Source organism: Stegostoma tigrinum, chromosome 26 (assembly GCF_030684315.1).
Source record: "Stegostoma tigrinum isolate sSteTig4 chromosome 26, sSteTig4.hap1, whole genome shotgun sequence".
Lineage (NCBI taxonomy): Eukaryota > Metazoa > Chordata > Chondrichthyes > Orectolobiformes > Stegostomatidae > Stegostoma > Stegostoma tigrinum.
This window is the reverse complement of record NC_081379.1, coordinates 43635859-43660814: the sequence shown is the minus strand read 5'-3', so window position 1 is coordinate 43660814 and position 24956 is coordinate 43635859. Positions and strand designations below refer to the sequence as shown.

The following is a 24956-nucleotide window of genomic DNA, read 5'->3' as shown; positions in this document are numbered from 1 at the left end:
CCCACTGCACCACACAACCAGCCCAGCTCTTCCCCCCCACCCACTGCATCCCAAAACCAGTCCAACCTGTCTCTGCCTCCCTAACCGGTTCTTCCTCTCACCCATCCCTTCCTCCCACCCCAAGCCGCACCCCCCGCTACCTACTAACCTCATCCCACCTCCTTGACCTGTCCGTCTTCCCTGGACTGACCTATCCCCTCCCTACCTCCCCACCTACACTCTCTCCACCTAACTTCTTTACTCTCCATCTTCGGTCCGCCTCCCCCTCTCTCCCTATTTATTCCAGTTCCCTCCCCCCATCCCCCTCTCTGATGAAGGGTCTAGGCCCGAAACGTCAGCTTTTGTGCTCCTGAGATGCTGCTTGGCCTGCTGTGTTCGTCCAGCCTCACATTTTATTATCTTGGAATCTCCAGCATCTGCAGTTCCCATTATCTCTAGTCCATCAGGCTGTAGGCTCTGGAGACAGAATATGAGGTGCTGCTCCTCCAGTTTGTGGGTAGCTTCATTGTGACACTAGAGGAGGCCCACGATGGACATGTCACCCAGGGAGTGGGAGAGGGAGGGGTTGTTAAAATGGTTCACCACCAGAAGGTGTTGTCATTTGCTGTGTGCAGAGTGCACATGCTTTACAAAATGGTCTTTGAGTCTTCACGTGGTCTCACCGATGTAGAGGTGGCCACATCGAGAGCAGTGGACCATTTTGTAGAGCATCTGCCCTCTGTACCTGACAAATGACAATACCTTCTAATCATGAACCATTTTAACTCCCTCTCCCACTCACTTGGTGACGTGTCCATCCTGGGCCTCCTCCAATGTCACAATGACACCACCCGCAAACTGGAGGAGCAGCATCTCATATTCTGCCTTGGGAGACTATAGTCCATACATAGATTTCACCAGTTTCAAAATCTCCCCATGCCCAGCCTCATCCCATGTCCAACCCTCTGTCTCATCCCTGCATCCTTGACCTGACACAACCTGGGTAACATAAAATGGGAATAGATGCTGTCAGGGAAGAGCACTATAGAAATGTGGAGATTGTTCAAGACATGCATACTGCATACGCTCGTCATGTTTGTCCTGAACAGGCAGGAATGATGTGGTTGAGTGAGGGAGCCTTGGTTCCCAAGAGAGGTCAAATGATTAGTTAAGAGGAAGAAGGATGCTTATGTAAGGTTTAGGAAACAAGGATCAGAAAAGGCTCTGAGGGATACAAGTTAGCCAGGAAGGAGCTGAAGAAAGGGCTTAGGAGAGCTACAAGGGGGCATGAGAAAACATTGGCAGATAGGATCAAGGAAAACTCCAAGGCTTTTTACACATAAGTGAGGAATAAGAGAATGACCAGAGAAAGGGTAGGGCCAACCAAGGATTGTAAAGGGAATTTGTGCACAGTCTAAAGAGATAGGAGAGGTTCTTATGAATACTTTTCTTCAGTATTTACAACTGAGAGGGACCTAGCTGCAGGGGAGGACAGCATGAAACATGCTGGTAGGCTAGAGGAGGTGGATGTTAGTAAAGAAGATGTACTAGGAATTTTGAGGAACTTGAAGATAGATAAGTCCCCCGGGCCTGATGGGATTTACCCAAGGATTCTATGGGAAGTGAGAGAAGAGATTTCAGGGCCTTTGGCAAATGTCTTTTCATCCTCACTGTCCATGGGTACAGTGCCAGAAGATTGGAGATTGGCAAACCTCATTTCCTTGTTCAAGAAAAGGAATAGTGATAACCCCAGAAATTACAGGCAAGTTAGTCTTACCTCAGTGGTGTGCGAATTATTGGAAAGGGCTCTGAAAGATAGGATTTATGATCACTTGGATAGGCACAGTTTGATTCGTGATAGCAGCATGGATTTGTGAGGGGTAGATCACGCCTCAAACCTTGTTGAATTCTTTGAAGAGGTGACCAAACACGTCGATGAAGGTAGAGCAGTGGATGTGGTATGCATGGATTTAAGCAAGGTGTTTGATAAGGTTCCCCTTGGTAGGCTCATGCAGAAAGTAAGGAGGCATGGGATAGGGGGAAATGTGGCAGATTGTGTTCAGAATTGGCTGACCCTTAGAAGACAAAGGGTGGTAGTGGATGGAAAATATTCATCATGGTGATCAGTTACGAGTGGTGTAACACAAGGACTTGTTCTGGGTCCTCTTTTATTTGAGATTTTTGCAAATGATTTGGATGTAGGAGTAGAAGGGCGGATTAGTGAGTTCACAGATGATACAAGGGTGTGTTGCATTGTGGATAGTGTGGAGGGCTGTTCTAGGTTAGAAAGGGATATTGATACGATGCAGAGCTGGGCTGAGAAGTGGCAGATGGAGATTAGCCCTGAAAAGTGTGAGGTGATTCATTTTGGAAGGACAAATTTGAAAGCAAAATATAGGGTTAACGAAAAGTTTCTTGGCAGTGTGGAGGAGCAGAGGGATCTTGGGGTTCACACCCATGGTTCCCTGCAAGCTGCCACCCAGGTGGATAGAGTTGTTAAGAAGGTGTATGGCGTGTTAGCTTTCATTAATAGAGGGATTGAGTTCAAGAGCCGGGAAGTTATGCTCCACCTATACAAAGCCCTGGTTCGGCCACTTCTGGAGCATTGTGTCCAGTTCTGGTCACCTCATTACAGGAGAGATGTGGAAGCTTTGGAAAAAGTACAGAGGAGATTTACTAGGATGTTGCCTGGAATGGAGGGAAGGTCTTACGAGGAAAGGTTGAGCAAACTAGGGCTTTTCTCTCTAGAACGATGAAGGATGAGAGGTGACTTGATAGAGGTGTACAAAATGCTCAGAGGTATAGATAGAGTGGACAGCCAGAGACTTTTTCCTAGGGTGGAGGTAGCTATTACAAGGGGGCATAGTTTTAAAGTGAGTGGAGGTAGGTATCGGGGAGATGTCAGAGGTAGGTTCTTCAGTCAGATAGTGGTAAGGGTGTGGAATACATTGCTGGAGAGGGTAGTGGAGTCTGCTTTATTAGGGACATTTAAGAGGCTATTAACATAGAACATAGAACATTACAGCACAGTACAGGCCCTTCGGCCCTCGATGTTGTGCCGACCTGTCATACCGATCTCAAGCCCATCTAACCTACACTATTCCATGTACGTCCATATGCTTATCCAATGATGACTTAAATGTACCTAAAGTTGGCGAATCTACTACCGTTGCAGGCAAAGCGTTCCATTCCCTTACTACGCTCTGAGTAAAGAAACTACCTCTGACATCTGTCCTATATCTTTCACCCCTCAATTTAAAGCTATGCCCCCTCGTGCTCGCCGTCACCATCCTAGGAAAAAGGCTCTCCCTATCCACCCTATCTAACCCTCTGATTATTTTATATGTTTCAATTAAGTCACCTCTCAACCTTCTCTCTAATGAAAACAGCCTCAAGTCCCTCAGCCTTTCCTCGTAAGACCTTCCCTCCAGACCAGGCAACATCCTAGTAAATCTCCTCTGCACTCTTTCCAAAGCTTCCACATCCTTCTTATAATAGGCATATGGATGAACGTAGGGTTGGAAGTTAGATAGACCTTAGGTTTAGGATAAAAGTTCGGCACAACATCGTGGGCCGAAGGGCCTGTACTGTGCTGTACTGTTCTGTGTTGTATGTTCTATGTAACCTGTCCATCTTCTCTCCCACCTATCTGTCCCTCCCGCCTCACTGACCAAACCCCACCACTCCCTACCTGCACTCACCTATCACCATCCCACCTCCTTCTCCAGCACCACCCCTCCTCGCTATTTATTTCTGAGCACTCTTTCCCCTCCCCATTTCTGAAGAAGGGTCCTGACCTGAAACATTAACATTCCTGCTCCTCTGATGCTGCCTGGCTTGCTGTGTTCTTCCAGCTCTACACTGTTATCCCTGACTCCAGCATTTGCAGTTCTTGCTATCTCATCATAAAGATGATGGAGAGATGGTGGGAACTACAGATGCTGGAGAATCTGACATAACAAGGTGTGGAGCTGGATGAACACGGGAGGCTAAGCAACATCAGAGGAGCAGGAAAGCTGATGTTTCAAGCCTAGACCTTGCTGTTCCTTTTTCTGGAGCAGGGTCTAGGCCCAAAATGTCAGCTTTCCTGCTCCTCTGAAGCTGCTTGGCCCGCTGTGTTCATCCACCTCTACACCATGTTATCTTATAAAGGTGATGAAGTTTTGTTACAGTTATTGAAAGCTCCTGTTAGAGTACATCTGATGTATAGTATAAAATTCTGGGCACCACACCCGACAAAGGATGTAGTGACCTTGGAATGAATGAAGCCTGGAATTACTGAAATGTTTCCAGGATGACTGGGTTAAGGTTAAATAAACTAGGGGAAAGTTTAAGGAATAATTTGATTGATTTTTAAGATCTTAAAGGAATTGTTTCAATAGATAGGGAGAATATTTTTCCACTGTTACTTGAGTCTAAGATAAAAGGACCTCACTTTTAAAATCAAGCCAAATCATTCAGGGGGATATTAAGAAAGACTTCTGTCATCATAGTCTACTAGAAACTTTAAGCTTTCTCTCTCAAAAATAATAAGCGTTACCTGAACTTATACTTTTTAATCTGAGACGGAGAGACTTCTGCTAACCAAAGATACTAAATGATGTGAAGTCAAGGCAGATGAGTGGAGTTACAACATTGACCAACCGTGAACTCCTTGCAAACAAGAATGTGATTTGAAGAGCTGAATGGTGAATGTGATTTGAAGAGCTGAAGGGTGAATGTGATTTGAAGAGCTGAAGGGTGAATGTATTCTCTTCTATCATTCTTATGAAGACAGATCACTGAGGCCAGCATGTAAACGGAGTACAGGGTAAGTATTTCTGTTGTACATCACCACATTTTTTCTATAGTGTAAACTGGGTGACAATTCTGGCCAGCAGCAAATATCAAGCAGGAAACTCTGTAGACAAACTTAAGGGAAGAGGCAGACATAAGCCATTCAATGCCTTGAACCTGTTCAGGCATTCATGGTTGATTTGTCTGTGTTTCAAATTCCACATTCCCATCTTTCCTGATAACTATTAATTCCCCTGCAAAACAAGGATCAACCCACCTTTGTCTTAAAAATATTCAATTTTCCTACATCCACTGTCTCCTGAGGCAGAGTTCCAAAGTCACACAATGTTGTAAGAAAGAAAAGAGAAATCATGCCTTTAGAGGGTAAGCTCTAATTTTAGGGCCTCTCATTCTGGTTTAGCCTACAAGAGAAATCTTCATTTCCAAATTCACATTTTCAAGTCCATTCATTCTTATATACTTCAATCAAGTCACTCCTTGATCTTCTAAACGCCAGTGAAAACAAGCCAAGGCTGTGTAAGCCATGCTTATCAGATAGCCTATCCATTCCAGATATCAATTTAGTATAATTCCTCTGGGCTGCCTTCAATACATTAACATCTGACTTTAAACAAGGAGACCAAGAGAGTGCACAATATTTGAGATTTGGTCTCACAAATGCCCTGTATAACTAAAGATTGTCATCCCTACTTTTGTGTTTAATTCTTCTTGCAATGATAGTATCTTATTATCATTCTTGATTATGTGTTGAACCTGCTTACTAAGATTTTGTGACTCTTGCATTTAAATCCCTCTGCACTTCAGAATTTGGTAGTTGTTCTCTGTTTAAATAATACATTACTACTTTATTTCTCATGCCAAAGCAAGCAGTTTAAAATTTCCCCACATTATATGCCGTCTGTCAGACCCATTCACCCAACCAATCTATATTCACCGTAACTTGCTTGTGTTTCCTTCACATACTTTCCAAACTATCTGTTGTCATCTGTGAATTTAGTCAGCATGCCTTTGCTCCCCGCATTGTGGTAAATTGCAAATTTTGTGGCCCAAGCATGCCCCCTGCAGGACTGCATGCATCACATCTTGCCAAACAGCAAAAGATATATTGATACTGGTAGAAATTGCTGGAAATGTTTAGCAGGTCTGATGACATCTGTGGAGAGAAATCAGTGAATGTTTCAGGTCGAGTGGCCCTTCCTCAGAACGGTCCTCAGGAAGGGTCACTTGACCTGAAACGTGAACTCTGATTTCTCTCCAGAGATGCTACCAGACCTGCTGAGCTTTTCCAGCATTTTCTAGTTTTGTTTCTGATTTACAGCATCCACAGTGCTTTTGTTTTTTTAGAAAAAAGATTCATTTATGCATCCTCTTTCTTTTCTGCCAACCAACCAACCAATCTTTTATCCATGCCAATATGCTATCCGTTATATCATGAGCTTTCATTTTCTATTTGGGGAGACTATGGTCTAGCGGTATTATCATTAGATTTTATTTAGAGACCCAATTAATGTTGCTGGGATCTGGCTTTGAATTTTACCATCACAAAATGGCAGATTTCAGAATTTAAATTCAATAAAAATCTGGAATTAAGAGTCTAATGATGACAAAGAAACTGTTGCCAATTGTTGGAAAAACCCATTCAGTTTACTAATCACTTCCTGGCAGAAAAGGAGCACATTGCAGGACTCTACGGATGATGTCAGATGGCAGCGACTGGAAGAGCAGAGAGGATGAAGTCTATGGAGAAGCAAAACTGGACTTTTGAAGTTGTTTCAGTTTTAGTCATATAAATTTAATATTAATGTGTTCAGTAATTGGTTCTGTAATCCAAGGTGATGCTGGGACATGGTGACATTATCCAGGTTTCACTGTACCTAGGTACAAGTGACAATACTAAATTAATCTAAACATAAAATTAAGTAAATCTAATACCCTTTAGGGAAGGAAACAGTCTTCCTTATCTGGCCTGGCCTCATCTACAAGTGACTCCTGGCCTGCAGCAACTTGGTTACCTCTTAACTAACTTCAGGGAAATTGGGAATGTGCAATAAATACTGTCATAGCCAGCGATACACTCATCCTGTGGAAAAAGACACCTTTGATATGGCACCTTGTCAAATGCCTTCTGAAAATCTAAGTATATATGTTTACAGGTTCATCTCTATCCACAACCCATATTATCCTCTAAGAGTTCCAATATATTGAGTAAACATAATTCCCCTTTAAGAAACTATGCCAATTCTTCCCTTGAGCTTTACTACATGTGCAGATATAATCACTTCAATGATCTATTCTAACAGCATCCCATGACGGTTGTCAAGTTAATTGGTACAGAGTTTCCTGGACACTTAACTCAAAAGGTGAACTCACCCGTTAGGTTAGTCATTTCAATCTTGGCCTGTGATCAATGACAGGAGGATGTGATTTTGGGTGATGCAGTTATGGGAACTCAAGGTTAGCCCTCAAGGAGCCTCTCTTCCTGTAATTATCCAAAAGTAATGAGATTCTTATAAGTTGTGTGGAAGAGAGTGGGGATTGCAAAGAGGATAATAGAATTGATCACAGCACCATAGTACAGGGAACCATTCAAGTTGGGGATGGAAACAGGACTATAATAATGGGAGAGGGCAGTATAATTAGGGGTTGGATAATGCTGTCTGTAGCCATGAGATCTCAGTTACTTAACTGTTGCCAGGGTTAAGGATAACACTTCAGGGCTGGAGAGAAACTTGGAATGGGAGGGGAGAGTTCCAGTTGTTGTCAACCACACTGACAGGAATGACATTGATAGGAATGGAAAGGCACTGCTATTGAAGGTTTTTGAAAAATTAGGAACTAAACTATAAATTAGAACCGCCAAGGTAATAATCTTAAGATTGCTATCGGAACCACAGTCTAACTGGTATACCAGAAATGAAATCAAGGATTTAAATGTGTGGCTGAGGGACTGGTGTGGGAATGATACCTTTTAGTTCATGAAGCCCTGGAACCAGGGAGCTGTTTCAGTTGGACAGGCTTCACTGGAACTGTGCTGGGATCAGTGACCTGGCAAAATGAATACTCCTGGCTATAGAGAAGGGTTCAAAAAGAATGACAGGGAAATCTATATAGTAACATGGCAAAAGGATATTGTGTCATTGTAGGTTGACTATTTTGATAATGATATCCAGATTGGGAAAGAAAGGATCATACAGCATGGAAGCAATCCCTCTGGTCCAACTCCTCCATGCCAACCAGATATCCAAAATTAATCCATTCCCATTTGCCAGCATTTGTCTCACATCCCTCTGAACACTTTCTATTCATGTACTCATACAGAAGCCTTTTAAATATTGTAATGGTACCCACTTCCACTACTTCCCCGGCAGCTCATTCCATATATGCACCACAGTCTGTGTGAAAAAAATTTGTCCCTTAGGTTCCTATTAAATCCTTCCTCTCTCATCTTAAATCTATGCCCTCCAGTTTTGGACTGTCCTACCCTGGGGGGAAAAAAAACTCCAATTCACTCTATTCATGTCTGTCACGATTTTATAAATCTCTATACGGTCACCCCTTAGCCTCTGACATTCCAGACAAAATATCCACAGCCTATTCAGCCTCTACCTGTAGCTCAAAACTTTCAACCCTGGCAACGTCCTTGTAAATCTTTTCTGAACCCAGGTGTAAGATGAGCCTGGACCAAGCTATTTAAAATATGCTGATGTGTAATGAGGCATATTTGATAAAGAAATATAAGTTAGAATAAAGGATAAGCTCAGTAAAAGCAACCATAACATGGCAGAATATAGCATTCATTTGATAGGGAGCAAAGTGGGTTGGAAATGATCCTGCTAAAATTAAGAAAGGGCAATTACGCAGCAATGAGTAATGAGTTAGTTGGAATAGTTTGGAAAAGGAGTTTTGTAGAAACAGTAGCAGATGTTTTAGAAAATAGTTTATGACCCTCAGCAAAGCTGTATCCCAAAGATGAGGAGGATAAACTAATCATGGTTAACGATTGAAGTTAAGGATAATATCAGACTGAAAGATAAAACAGGCAATGTATCAAAGAATAGTGACAAACCAGAGGATTAAGAAAGTTTTAAAAGACAACATTAGAAGATCACTAAAGTAATAAAGAGTGGGGAACAAATTAAGATGCAAACCTGTAAATAGTATAAAAACGGACAATAAGAGCTCTTTAAACATAAAAAAAGGAAACAGAAGGCCACAATGGACATAAGCCTCTGAGAGGATGAAGCTGAGGGAATAATAATGGTGAACCAGGAAATGGTAGAAGTGTTGGAGAAATACTTTGCATCAGTCTTCACAGTAGACAACAATGAAAGCAAACATGCTAAATGCCTCCTCACCACCTGATGATACCATAACCACCTGTGATGCAAATTTCAAAAAACTATGTACCTGAGCCCCTAGACTTCACTGTTATTTGTAATTTATTAACTTGCTTTTCCTTATTCTTGAGAAGGTATTGGTGACAGTATTCTGATGTTGGTAGATCTAGTGTTGTTAAGGAGAAAATTACAGATTTTGATCCAGTGAAGGTGAAGGATAGAGGCATATAGTTCTGAGTCAGAATGGTGTGTACTTTGGAAAGGCAACATCCCTGGTTAGTGTTGGCATGGATCTGTTTACCTTGTCTTATATAGGTGGCAGAGATTGTGAACTTGAAAGGTGTTGTCAAAGGGGTGCTGCAGTTCCAGTGTATATGGTGCACACTAATGTCAGTATGCAGCACGGTGAGATGTGTGAATATTTAGGTGGTGATGAGATTCTGATAAAGTGGGCTGATTTGCATTGGATGATATCAAGAATCTTGAGCTTTGATGAAGCTATACTTGACTAGAAATATGGAGAGTACTCCATCACATTCTGCTACCTGGAGGCGACAAGCTTCAGTAACTGAGGGGCTGCAATGGTACAAAACTCCGTAAAATAATCAGCAAACATTTTCACTTCTGACCTTATGTTGGAAGGAAAGTCATTAATAAAACTAAGATAATATCCTGAGGAACACCAGCAGTTGTATTATGGCAGTGGGAAAAGACATATGTAGGGATAATGGTGGAAATATTTGGTATATTGAATGTAAGTTTTGATTTGCTAAGTTTGACTATTTAAGGCTTATATTTGAGGACTAATTTTGCCACGCTTCCTCACATACAGTGAGGATGACTTTGCATGCTGACACATTTATTGCACATTTGTCATGTTTAGTGTCCAGGTTAATGCTAAATAGCCATTCAACTCTTCTGTTTCATTACTGATTTATCTTCCTACTATTGTGGAATTGAAGACATGTCTGTGGAATGTAAGTCTGAATGATGATTTATAAATTCTTAGCCCCATCCTTTTGGAAACCACTTGTCTAAACAACTTTGCTTACCATCCCAGAATAGATTAAATTCCAGAAATAGAATGAACATGATTGTAAATAGCATTTGATATGAAATTTGTTGATCTTTAAAAAATAAGCCTGGTCACTTACCTTATTCTTCTTCAAATCAAGGTAGCTTAATTTCTGTAACTTTTTTTATGATGGGAAATCTTACATTGGCATGATTAAAATATTTTAGAATTAGTTATCCTCTAGACTCTTAGGATGGATGTCAGTAAATGGAAGTTGTTAAATTGGATAGCTGTGAATAATTATAAATGGTGCGTCTAATCAAAAGGATCAGATAAAATTGTACATCGAACTAGGAGCAATTACTTTTTCACCCACAATATGAAGCATTCCATAATGCAGTTCACTATCACTGCCCCCACATTGTATATAGTTGAGGTCCTGTACTGATCCCTGTGACATTCCATTGATTTCAACTTTTCAACCTCAGAAGTACCCACTTATGATTGCTGTCTGCTTCCTGTCGATGATGGTGCTCTGGGTAAAGGAGGCTTTTTGCTTTCACTTCAGAAGTGGGTCTAGTTTAGCTTGGGAAACTTGGTCAACAAGGACGGGTTGAACCAAGAGGTCTGTTTCCATGCTGCATGATGGTATGATTTCTTCTCCCCTTATTGACACACCTGTAAATGGTGCCTACTTTCAACCGTCAACTTCTCACTTTTAAAACTCTTTCATACAGCGAGGCAAACATTTGTTTACAATTCCTAAATACCTTTGAACTAAGTGACTTGATTTACTATTGCAAAGGGCAAATAAGAGCCAACCACATTCCTGTGAGCCTGGAGTCGCATTTGGGCCAGACCAGGTAACAATAGTGGATTTGACACTTTACGTGACATTAGCGAACAAGATATTTTTCTTTTAAAACAGCAATTGAAGACAGTTTCATTGTCATCATTACTAACATGATGGGATTTGAACACATGCCCTTGGCAAATTAGCCTGGCCCTCTGAATTACTAGCCCTGTGCCACTCCTGTTAGGACCCCCCTCTCAAAATCTGTGATTCTGCATTCACGCCCTTTTAGGGCAGAGATGAGCAGAATTATTTTCTCTCAGAGTGTTATGACTTTGTAACTCTCTGCCCCAAAAGGAGGCAGTGTCGTCAAATATTCTAAAGACAGAGGTGGATAACTTCTCTCAGGCAAGGGAATCAAGGATAATGGAAATGTGAAATTCAAAACACAAACAGATTAACTATGACCTTATTGAATGGTGGAGTAGGTTTGAGGGGCTGAATGGTCTACTTCTGCTCCTACTTTATTATGTTTGTTATGGGTATACATTTCCAAGTGCACATATTCAGTCAATCAACTATGTAGAATCATTCTCTTAGCCTTATCAAGTAATGTTTTTTCTAACCAGTCGCCCCTTCCCACTCCACCAAAACCAAACACATTGCCTACTGTCAAACTCTGCAGGACCAATTTAACTGTACAAAACTGAATAGAGTTTGAGTGAAATCAGGAAGGATATATTTGAGTTCCGATCAAGTTTCCATATTTATCTTTTGTTCACTATCTATCAAATCCAGGTCTTGCTCCCCTTAATGTGGCAAATATGTACATGTCAAGCCAAACATTAAAAGGTTAACTCATGAACGTGATACATATTTAGCCTCAATTCAGAATTAGTTAAGTAATAATTGTTTAATATGAATTTGCTTGTTGTAATTGATATGGCAGTCAGCCAGTTCAGATCTGTTAGCTCACAGCACTAAAAAGCCAATGAGACTTAAACCTGTGCTTTCTGGCTTAGAGGTAGCAATATTACCATTGCATTATATCAGTCCCATGTTTGTTGGAATAAAAGTATGTACTAATAATGAAGAAATTGCAGCAAGTGTTCCAATGAGATTGTACTGTCGCCAGTTTGAAAATTGGAGAGAAAATGTGAGACAGAGAGTAAAGTATGTGCCATCACTGGGAATGCATGCTAATCCTTCAAGTCAAAATATTGGCAGGAATTGGCAGCTGAACACTGGCTCAATCCTCCAATCAGTCATGTTGACGGAATATAGGCAGTCATCAAAATACACAACTGGTGTTCATTTGAACAATAAGAACTGAGAAATTACCTAAATAAACCAGTATAATATACAGTCATAAATATGATTGGAGTTAGTTGTGGGAATTCTGAACTGAATTTTGAAAAAGATCTTACAAGCATATCTCAGATGCTTTGACTTTTAGTGCAAGAGGTATAATTGCCAACTACAAATATATAATGGACCCCGCAATATACATTTGCTTAGAGACCAAGGTGGAATTGTCAATACAATCATTTATTTAGAATTAGCATTGTTACAATGAAATAACAATTTGAACAACTTGAATTGTGATTATAACTTGTGCACGGATTCACCATTAGTACAGATCGGACTTATTTACACCTAATTAGGAGTATATTTCGGTCAGCATTGTTACAATGCAATATATAGTGAAATCTGGGATTAAGGGTGAGGCTTGATTCAGATTCAGCATTGCTACAATGCAGGGGCATTTAGATAGTAGCCAAGGAAGAATTTGTATTAATATGCAGGAGATAATACAAGCAGTGAATTCCTGTTATATACAGAGAACATTATGAAACGGAACAGAACGAAATACTTGCCACCGACGATACACAAGGTAAAATTGAATCGATTTATCTCTAAATATTGAAAAACTCACTATAATGCAAGGCACTCTACGACAATCGTCTGCATACTGATATATAAGCATACGCTCAAGGCACATCCTTTTAAAAAGATACAGACAGTCCTCAGTAAGAAGACTACTCAACATATCACTGACATTCCTTTATAAAAGAACAGCTCAGACAGCACTGCCTACATGTAAAAGTCAGCACAATGACCGAGTTAGCTGCCAGCTTAGGTATGATAATAGTCACCTACAAATGTTGCAGAATACTTCATACCCTGAAGGTCACATTTTAAAATTAAATGAAAATAGTTCATATATTAAAATAATTCCAATTTTCTTGAACGAAGAGCATTAATGACAGTTCTTCCATTGTGGAATACTATTTCACGCCAGGGTACAACTCTAGCGTTTCATGCGTGTAACTTTCCCTTCCTTGCTTATTGCAAAAGTCCAGGGATCTTTCACCTCTATCCTACCAGGGCCTCCAGAGCGTTGTAACGCTGGGTTTCAGTTCTTGCTTGATGGCCGGTTGACAGACAGGAAGATGCATGGGAGGAAGCGGGTAACACGGGCCCTTAGCCGGCTCCTGAGCCCTGTGCAAATGGTTCACGAGTTTGTTCTGCATGCCTTTCTTGCCCTCAGGGGAGAAGCTGAAATGCTGAATCTCCTGCAGACAGCGCGAATAGCCTTCTTTAAAATTCTGGGCCAGGGTCTTGCTGTAGGTCACTGTAGGGAGAAGCATACAAACTGGTTTAGAAGGGTATTATTGGGGAATGACAACAAGCTATCAACAAAGATAACACAGTGCACAGAGATAGATACCCGTGAACATTCTCTGGTTATGAAGTCTCAGGTAATTCACGGTCATCTCCAAGATGTCAGCTTTCTCCATTTTCATGTTGGGTTCCTGATTCTGAAATTCTTCCCTCAATAAAGCCTTGAGTTGCCCAATGCTGCTGTTGATGCGATCTCGGCGCTTTTTTTCTATAATTGGCTTCATCAACTGAGAGAGAGAAAAAGGAGCAACTTAACAACAGCTTTTAAGGTAGAACGCAGACGTTAAAAAAAGCAGAATCTTAACCGTCTTAAAAAGCGCAGAGGCTTACTTACCTTGTACTTTTCCTTTCGTGTGGCCTTTTCCTCCGGATGTTCCTTTGGGATGCCACCGGAGGTTTTAGGAGCCATTCTTTCGGAGCAGACTGCACCGCAGTTAGTAGTGGGACTGGGATCGGCTGGAGAGACGCTGCTTGAGGGAAGGGGTCCAGCCTCTCTATTTATCCATCCTCCTGACCATAAGAGAGCGTGTGCCTGTTTCTCTTGGTGTTTCCCACAGTCGGCAGCCAATCGAAAGCGTCGGAGTCACAATAGCAGAAGCTTTTCTTTCTAAATGCTGAATTAAGGGCCGTTTTCAACCCTTTGTCTACAAGAGTCTCTGAGGACCATCTGGACGGCAAGTATGACACAGTAAGTCAGAGGAAATTACTCTCATCTGAGGTTATAGGACCCTGGGAAAGATCCTCCTGTCATTGTTATAGAAGGGATTCTGTGACAGAAAGTATGCCTATTCGTACACCGCTGGTCCATTTTAAAATAATCTCCTCCTCCCCCACCCTTTTTACTTTGAAGAATAAAACCTGAGAGATCACAGATGTTAGCATGTGGAGGACGCTCATTCTGTCCCCTACTGTTAACTGCAAGTTTCTAAAATCCAGTTGGTGTGAGCTTACAGTCTGTTTTAAGAAGTGACGCTTCACGTTAAAAAAATAGATTTCAAATGAGTACATTTTCGTTTCCAATGTCTAACATTTCGCTAACATTTCTTTCCAGCCTCCTCTCCTCTTTTTAGTTCCACTGGTAGAATTTTTTGGCAACCAGAATCGTTGTAATATATTTTGCAATAAATCAGAAAGGTAATCGATTTACAAACACAGCGGTTCTATTTGATCAGGACCTTGACTTTATTATTAATCCAATCGTATTTGCATTTCTCAATTTAATATTAGCGCAGTCAATGCTGATAAGCTGCTTCAAAACCTCTAAGGATTTTAGAACATATATCATGTAAGGGTTTTTTCAAGTTTAAACCAGATGCTTATAAATTAACTTCCTCAGGTAAAATTTGTCCCCCATGAGCATGGAAAGAACGCAAGCCAACACAGTGAATCGCAGAAAATCGATATTGCTCTGTTTGCAAATGCATGGAATTTGTTTTGCGTTGATGGAGGCGAAGAAAGTTATTATTTCCATTTTAGGTACCAACTGTCAGCATCATTGGTCAGCTGCACCACTTTTAGTTCAGCAGAATAAAACCTCTTCACTGTGACATAATCTAAACCTCAGGAGAGCGCCCCCTGCTGCAAGATTATATGCTTGCCGTTTCCCATTAAACTTGGCTGTAGCCCTCTAAATGACAAAAAGCCAGTAGAATGGTGGATAGATGACGTCAGGCCCAGCCGAATTAAGTTGGAGAAATATATCATTTCAAAATATCAAAACATAAAGGTAAAAATGATCATGTCGTCAGCTATGGAGTGTATTACAAATCAATTACCAAAACATTATGACCAAAGACACATGACCTCCATCGTTGCACCTTAGAAGCAGATTGTTACGACTTTAATGTTATGGCTTTAACATTTCCCAAAAATATTTTACTACCGAGATATTTGTTGGAACTCGTGCTTCACATTAACTAGTTACTGAATCAGAGGGATTTAAGTAAAATGAATAGCTGACTGTTATACCTAATAATTGCTTAATGTTTTTATCTGTGTAGCCCTGTGTGTGACTGATGAACATATATGTGTTCGTGCCTGTGAAAGACAGGGAAAATAGATGACCTGTTCAAACGTGGGAGCCTATATGTGCAACATTCTGTTAGCATTTCAGATCCATTTCACCAACTGTTCGGTGCTTAATGCCCGAATAAATGATGTGAGCCAAGTCTCTGTTGAAAGGCACCAGCTGCACGCGTCCTCTTTGTTTCTTAACACGTGGGAAAGGGGCAGTATCAGAGATCTCAGCGCTGCGGAAAAAAATCTTGGATCTGATCAATCCACCGTGAGTTCAGCTTGTTCGCCTCACTGAGGAATATAGGAAACACCTGCACGACCCAGAGTTTATGCGGAAGTCAAAAACTTGGCTTTGTTCACCTGCATCAAAAGTCGAATTCTATGTAAATCACACGCTAGCACTAAACACAATTTTGATACGTTTAAGGCTGTTAGATTGCAATAAAAGCTGAAAGTTTCATGGCTGCATTTTCTCAGGGGAATCACAATATTAGCTCGTTCGAGCGGGGCTTCATTATTTTGGCATCACGTTTCTTCCTTAAAAGCAAATTAAAAAAACCCCTATGAAATGTCATCGGCCCGAAACTGTTAACTCTTTCTTTCTGGAGATGCTGCCGGATCTGCTGAGTATTTCCAGTGCTTTCTGTATGTATTTTAGATTCCCAATGTCGGCAGTCTTTTCATGTGTTGTGTAAATAGAGAGGCTGTTATGATAATCCGACTCTGCTGGGAATCAACCAGAAATCGACACTCGGGAGGACAGGTGCAGAACGTAGCCAGGAGGGTGAAGAAAGCACTCGTTTACTAGTGGGGAACGTGTTAAAATGGGAATTAATCAAAAGCTATCCTCCGACTGCTATTTAATCTTTGCAGGTGAATACAACGAGTTACAGGGGCTCTTGTAGCGCAGTGATAGTGATAGTGTCCCTACCTCTGGGCCAGAAGGCCTGGTTTCAATTCCCACCTGTTGCAGAGATATGTAGTAATATTTCTGAACAGGGTGATTAGAAATTCTGATCTCCATTCCTGGGCAGTGACAGACTCGGTTGACTGAAATCTGCCTGGGTCCAGGTACAGGAGGCCAAAACTACAGTTTACATTTCAAATGATCAGCAATATGCCCTTACCGGTAGCTAACGGATCTGTGGGAGAGGAACAAAAATAAAGCTCAAGATACAATGAGGAGTTGGCTCCTATTTTAATATGTGTGCTCTAGAAACTGGGATTGGCGTGGCAAGCGCTAGTCCATATTGTTGCTTTTTGAAGAGAATGCAGGAAGCGAAGACGCATGCGCGGCCAATTAGTCCTTTGCTTTGTGTGGTCGGGTCAGGCTTGTGACCGCTACTAAACTGGCCTTTCTTCTAGACACGTGGGAAACTGCCAGCAACATCTGCATGCATTCTGCAGGCGAAGCGTGCTTCTTAAACCGCGTCGGATAATAGCACCCCACCCCCACCCTCCAAAACACCCTCCCTGTTTACTGGTACCGCACGCTTTAATAAGCATTAGCTAGGACATTCAAAAAGCTGCCGGAGTCGTAAAATTGCAGCTCAATGGAGACTGATTTTATTTCAGAGACTAAAGCAATTCAGGTTATGAGACCTTATGCCCTAGCGATGTGCACGCAGGTGGTGTATGGACTGCGAACTGGCGACAGCTCTTCAAAATTGCGTTTTATTTATAGAAGAGCAGTTTTGTGCAATCTTTCAAAATAATCGAAAACAAAGTTCGCTACGCACATTGCACGCTCAACTCCACAGACGTTTCAACCTGACTTCGTAGCTGTTCAGGAGTTATAAATCAAGCGCTTGTTACAAATACATTTATATGTCATAGAATTGTACAGCACGGAAATCGACCCTTTGGTCCAAGTCATCCGCGCCGACCAGATATGCTCAATGAATCTATTCGCCAGCATTTGGCTCATACCCCTCTAAACCCTTCCTATTCATGTATCCATCCAGATGGCTCTTAAATGTTGTAATTCTATCAGCCTTCACCACTTCCTCCGGCAGCTTATTGCATAAGGAATTGCCGCCCTGTAGGGAAAAGTTAGGTTGTCCATTAAGTCCCATTCACACCTTCCCACTGTTATCTTCAATTTAAGATTTCTAGATTTGGATTACCCTATCTGGGAAAAAGACCTCAGCTATTCACCCTATCCATACTGCTCAAGGTTTTATAAGTCAGTATAAATATCTATAGCCTCAGCCTCCTACCTGCAGGGAAAATAGCCCGAAGCTCTTCAGCCTCTCCCTGTAGCTCAAACCCTCCAACACCGCAACATCCTTTCCAAAGCAGGGAGGCCAGAACTGAACTCAGTATTCCAAAAATGGCCTAACTAATGTCCAGTACAGGCACATCATGATATCCCAACTCCTATATTCAATCGCAGTTAATTGCAGATGCAACGTGTAGATTTAAAAAAAATGTTTAATCCAATATGGCTCGGGTGGGAGATGGGGGAATTTATTAGGCGCGTGCGGAACTGTTCTTTTTCTGAAACAATGTGTAAATAATCCAATTTAGGAAGGGGCCATGCTAGACCTGATATTGGGAGATAGCCCAGCCAGGTGATTGAAATTTCATTGGGGGAGCATTTCAGGAAGAGTGAACATTATTCAGTAAATTTTAAAGTTCTTATGGATAAGGGTTGCCCTCGGTGAGAGTAGCAAATTGGGGGAAGGTCAATGCCAACAATTTTAGGCAGGAACTGGGGAATATAGACTGGGAGTAGCTGTTTGAGGGTAAATCCACATCTGGAAATCTTTTAAAGGCCAGCTGATTAGAGTTCAGGGGCAGCATGTTCCTGTGAAAAAGAAAGGATAAGAATGGCAAGATTTGGGAACCTTGGATGACAAGAGAAATTGAGAGCTTTGTCAAAAAGAAAAAAAAAGGACTATGTAAAGTTTGGGAAACTGAAGACAGACACAGCCCTCAAAGAATACAAAAATAACGGGGAAGACCTCAAACAAGGAATTAGGAAGGCTAAAAGGGGTTGTGTAATGCCTCTGTTAAACACAGTTATGAAAAATCCCAAGGCATTTTATACTTAAATAAGGAGCAAGCGATTAGCTAGGGAAGGATAAGTCCAGTCAAAGACAAATTATGGAATTTATGCATAGAGCAAGAGGAAGTGGGTGAAGTCCTTAATGAAAACTTTTCATCAGTATTCGCCAAAGAGAAGGGCATTGTGAGTCTTGACAAGAAAATGTTGATATTCCAGGATATATCAATAAAAAAAGGGAGAAGTGTTAGGTGTTTTGAAAAGAATTAATGTAGAGAGGTCCCGGGAGCCTATGAGGTCTATCCCACAATGCTGATGGAGGTGAGGAAATTGTTGGGGCCTTGTATTGAATCTTTGTATCCTTAGTAGTCACAGGAGAGCTCCCAGAGGATTGGAAAATAGCCAATATTGTCCCTTTGTAAGGGCAACAGGGTTAATCTGGGAAATTACACATCAGTGAACCTTATGTATGGTGTAGGGAAATTATTAGAGAAGATTCTTAGGGAAAGGATTTACTCACATTTGGAAAAATGTAGACTTATTAGTGATAAGCAGTATGGCTTTATGTGGGGAAGGTCGTGTCTCACAAACGTGATTGAATTTTCTGAGGAAGTGACAAAGATGATGAGTCATAGAGTCAGAGAGCTGTACAGCATGGAAACAGACCCTTCAGTCCAACTCGTCCATGCTGACCAGATATCTTAACTTAAACTAGTCCCATTTGCCTGCAGTTGGCCCTTATCCCTCTAAACCCTTCCCATTCATATACCCATCCAGATGCCTTTTAAATGTGGCAATTGTATCAGCCTCGACCACTTCCTTTAGCAGCTCATTCTATACACGCATCACTCTCTGAATGAAAAAGTTGCCCCTTAGGCCCTTTTTAAATTTCTCCCTCTCACCTTAAACCCATACCCTTTAGTTTTAGGCTCCACTACCAAGGAGAAGATTGGTGAGGGCATGACAATACATGTTGTCTGTACGGGCTTTAGCAAGGCCTTTGACAAGGCCCTTCATGGCAGACTGACAGGAAAAGTGAAGTCACATGGAATCTGTAGTGAGCTGGTAAGCTGGATACAGAACTGACTTAGTCATAGAACATGGATAGTAGTGGCAGAAGGGTGAGCTTCTGACTGAAGATCTATGACAAATGGTGTTCCACAGGGATCCTTGTTGTTTGTAGTGTATATAAATGATTTGGACAAGAACGTAGGTGGCATGGTTAGTAAGTTTGAGGATGACACAATGATTGTGAGAGCTGTGATATTGGGGTGGATTGCCAGAGGATACAGTAGGACGTAGACAGGCCAAATATTTGAGTGGAGAAATGGCAGATGGAATTCAATCTGGACAATTGTATTGCGATGCATTTTGGGAGATCTAATGCAGGAAGGAAGTGTACAGTAAATGGCAGAATCCTTAGTAATGTCAAAAAACAGAGAGATCTAGGTGTACAGTTTCTGAAAGTGACAACACAAGTAGATAAGGTGATCAAGAGGGCACGTGGCATGCTTGCCTTCATCAGTCAGGGCATACAGTATAAAAATTGACAAGTCATGTTTCCACTGTACAGAATTTTAGTTTGGCCACATTTGGAATATTGTGTATTCCAAATGTGGCCAAACTAAAATTCTGTATTGTGTACAGTTTTGGCTGCCACACTACCAGAAGGATGTGGAGGCTTTGAACACCATTCAGAAATGATTTACCAGGATGTTGCCTGGTTTGGAGGGTATTTGTTTTGAGGAGAGAGTGGATAACTAGGTTTATTTTCACTTGAACATCGAAAGATAAGGGGTGACCTGATAAAAGTTTACAAACTTACAAGAGGCATACATTGGATATTCAGTGTCCTTTATTCCAGGGTAGAAATGTCAATTGTTAAGAGACATTGGTTTAAGTTAAAAGGGAGTAAGTTTAAAGGAGATATGAGAGGTAAGATTTTTACTTAGAATGTTCTGCCAGGGGAGTTAGTGGAGGCAGATACAATAGCAAAGTCTAAGACGCATCTTGACAGATATATGAACAGACAGGGAATGGAGGGATACAGACTGCATAGAGTGAAAAGGTTATTAGTTTATAAAGGCATCATGTGTCGGTGCAGGCTTGGTGGACAAAGGGGCATGTTCCTGTGCTGTACTGCTCTTTGTTTGTTCTTTGTTATATGATTCCATCAATATGCAGGATTTGCAAATAAGATTATGTATATGTGCAAGCCTTATTCAGTATAATATATTGTGTTATATTATATATATATGGACATATACATTCTAAAATATGCAGCCTATGTGAGCATGCAAATATGAATTATTTCAAAGGTAAGATTTTTATACATGGCAACTTTTGCATATGCAGATTTATGCAGTGAATGAAGTTTTTGCCTTGTTAATATTTAGATTTTACACATGTAAGCCATTGCCAAATACAGACATTTTAAGATTCATAAACTTAATGCCTGTATAAATACCTCAATTTCAATATGATTTTCCACCTATATGGATTCAATATATCTATAGCGTTATCAGACACACACACACACACTCATTTGCTTTGATTTGTTGTCACATGTATTATTACAAATACAGTACAAAATGTTGCTCGGTGCGACCATTGTCTGATCCCGTCTTAAAACACAAAAGGTAAAACAAAGCACACAACACAGAATCGGAGAAGTAAACCAATAAAGATCATCTCAAGAGCATTAGGTGGTCATTGGGAACAGCTCCTGCTTCTCGTGCAGCCATGGGCCTGGATCCTCCACTCCGATGCATTGAGTCCCTGCTGCTAAACTGACAACACATAGCCATGCTTCACCACACCAGCACCACTGGAACAGAATCACCACTTTCCGGACACCATTTCACCTGTACCAAAGCCGCTGCTGCCATAGGTTTATGCTGGGCCAATCTTGCCAATGCAGCTGCTGCTGATGCTTCAGGGTCCTGCACTGGGACAAACTCATTGCTGTCACTGCCTCTGCCATCATTTGACTGGGCCTAGCTGCACACCTGGAGACTTGGCTCAACCTGCGAGTCTGTCCCATGGGATTGAGCCTGGGACCTGCTCCTCACTTGCTGGGAGACTTTGGGCTGGGGTGGAGCTTTGTCTGCTTTGCTCTGGCATGGCTGCTACACACACACACACACACACACACACACACACACACACACACACACACACACACACATGCATGCACGCACAAACGCACACACATGCACACACGTACACACACACAAACGCAAATGCACACACATGCACACACACAAATGCACACACATGCACACGCACATGCATACGCACACACAAACACACGCACACACATGCACATACACACACACAAATGCACACACACATGCACACGCACACAAACACACACACACAAACAAACAAACACACACACGTGTGTACACATGCACACACACACACACACACACACACACACACACACACACACACACAATCAACATTTACAAGCAGTTCCACACTGTTTTAGAGACAGGTATTCAGCTTGGAAAACATACAGCTTTTATGTACTTGAAAGCTTTGTAGATGGAACAATTTGAATTTGAATTTACATAAGTGTAGGTTTCAAAAATGTAACAGTCTATGCATCAAAATATTCTTTACTCATGCTATGGTTTCATATCATTTTAAACTCCTGCAGATTTCACACATAGATTCAATACACTTGCAGATTGTATGCATACCTACATATTAATATCACATTATGCCATCTTAATCAGGTTGATAAATATCCAGATTGTATAACCAGATCTATTCAATAGAACAGAGCTTTAAGTATAAAGATACCCCAAAGAACTGTAGATTCTGGAAATCTGATAAGGATCACTAGACCCAAAATTTTAGCCCCGCTTTCTTATCACAGATGCTGCCAGACCTGCTGAGTTTCTCCAGTAATTTCTGTTTTTGTTTGAGATTTAACAATGTATGCGTTTGCACATATTTTAGAATATTTTTACAATATGTAGAATACGTTTTCTTGATCTAACTCCGTCATGAGGGTACAGCACCTAAAGCGGATGCAGTGTGGTCTAGAGGGAATGCTTCGAGTGCTGAAGAGGGAGAAGCAAAGCTCTGCTTATTGTTCTGGAGGAAGTAAAACAATCCCTGGGCACCATTGAAAGCAGATTAAGAAAGATTACCCCTGCACCTGCACCCCACCCCCTCCCCAGGTGGCCATCATCCCATGTTCAGGCCTGAATTTATTCTGCATAAAATGCCACCTAATAGATTGTCTAGATATTTGCTAGCTAGGGAAACATTGTCTAGACAATTTGTTTCACTGGAATATTATTTATTGAGTGTTACTAAATTTCTCTTTTTTAATATTACAGCAACTCTACCAACAAATGGCTGAAACTAGTTCCCAGCTCACTTTAGCCAGCTCTATCCTCATAGTTGCCATTACCTAAGTTCTTAGCTCAATCTTGAATGTGAAATTCAATCATGTTATGTTCACTGCTACTCAGAGGCACCTTTGCTTTGAACATTTATTAACACTGTCTTGCTCCTCATTACCATGTCTAGAACTACATAATCTCCAGTTGCCACTAAAATGTGCTACTTTAAGAAGCTGGTGAAAACAAGCTTATGAACTCATCTTCTGAGCAGTTTTCACAGAATCTGAGAACTGTTCCTGGAATAATGCCATGAATGCCAGTGTCCCCTCACCATGTCTCCCTTTACTTTCATGTGCATAGTACATGGCACTGATCCAGCTGGTTCAGAGCCAGCTCCGAGCATGAACAGAAACTTGACATTCCTGTTTCTATATGTCAGCCAGGACTCCCTGATTGGACCAGATTAACAACCCTAGTCAGGGATCTTATATTCAATGAGGCCCACCTGGCTGACATTGTTCCAATTGCTACATTCCCTCCCCCTCTTAAGTCCTGGAATGTGGGCCTGGTCATTTTCCTGTAGCTTCTTCTGCAGCGCTTTTGTACCACATATGGTTTCTCTGTCTTTGCTTTGGATGCTGGTGGCACGTACTTGTCTGTAGCCTACCTCTCACACCCAGAATGTCTCGGAAGAAATTCAACTTCTTCAGGCAGTAACTGCATCGAGACTGCGACATCTGCCATGTCCATCTCATTCTCAGAAGTTTCTTTGATGCTAGCCAGACGGGTTCCAAAAACCTCGCTGCATGCTCTGAGGATTCGGCTGTGTTTTGTTCCTGCCCTGTTTGCAGGTTGCAGCTTTCACTTGGTCCACGTGCTTGTTCAGGACTGCCTCTCCAACCTGAACTTTGTACATTACGGGACCTGACCTCGCGTTGAACATACCTCTTACCCATGAACATGCCTTTCCTATGGTTTCGACACCAAATTTTGTCCCCTGAAAGAATCTGCCTCTCTCGCTTAGTGGAGTCTGTTTCTTTAAGCCTACCTTCATAATTTGATTGCTCTTTCTGTAGACCACTGGACAATGGATGGTATGGAGCTGTCCTTGCATGTCAAATGCCATTCAACTTTCAGAAATACTCAAATTCCCTGCTGGTAAATGATGGCTCATTGACTGTAAATGCCTCCGGGAGACTGTGTATTGCAAAAGATGCTTGCAGCTTTTGAATCATCGTTCCCATGTTTGACGAATGAACTCTGTGCACTTCCAACCACTTTGAATGGGCATCCACAAGGATTAAGAAAATGGAGCCCGTGAAAGGGCTGGAATAGTTGATGTGTAACCGAGTCCAGGGTTTTCCACGCTATTCACCATCCAATCCAGGCAACCAGGCATAACTTCTCACTGACACCTTCATTTTGGAAACCCCTGGATGACCCTGGTGGAGTTCAGCCAGTATCTGGTGGTGACCTTTGGTCAGGATAATCACACCTGCTGCCCATTACAATATGCCATCCTCTACTGTGATATGCTGTTGCTGCATCCAAAATGATTCCAATTCTGTTTGGCATGGCCCCTTTATTTCCATCATCACCACCAGCTGTTTTAGTTTCACCAGGATGGGGTCTTCTTCTGTCCACAGTCTGCTGTTGTCAGCAGTGACCAGAAGGGTATCAGAAAGTTTAAAAGCAGAACAGTGTCTTCTATTGGCAACACTACTGATGGTACATCTGCCAGTGGGAGGCAGCTCAAGGCATCCACATTTGCCATTCAGCCTCCCGGGCTGTGTTCCAACTTGAAACTGTACACACTCAGAATAAGAGCCCATCAATGATTTCAAGCAGAAGCTATGGGTGGCATGTCACTGTCCTCTTTGAGTAATCCTAGCATGGGTTTGTGGTATCGGGTATCGGTGTAACTTTTGTGCACCAAAGGTGACCACCAAACATTCCTTCTGTATCT

At 41.6% G+C, this 24956-nt stretch overlaps 1 protein-coding gene across 1 annotated transcript; it reads right to left on the bottom strand.

The window, feature by feature from the left end:
• Positions 1-12520: 12520 nt before the first annotated feature.
• On the bottom strand, positions 12521-14272 carry LOC125463940 (transcription factor HES-5-like). The gene is made up of 3 exons (XM_048555753.2): positions 13941-14272; positions 13653-13833; positions 12521-13556 (listed from the first exon to the last, which is right to left on the bottom strand). Exons 1-3 carry the CDS (start codon positions 14013-14015, stop codon positions 13303-13305), a joined length of 510 nt encoding a protein of 169 aa, XP_048411710.1. The 5' UTR covers positions 14016-14272; the 3' UTR covers positions 12521-13302.
• Positions 14273-24956: the final 10684 nt, after the last annotated feature.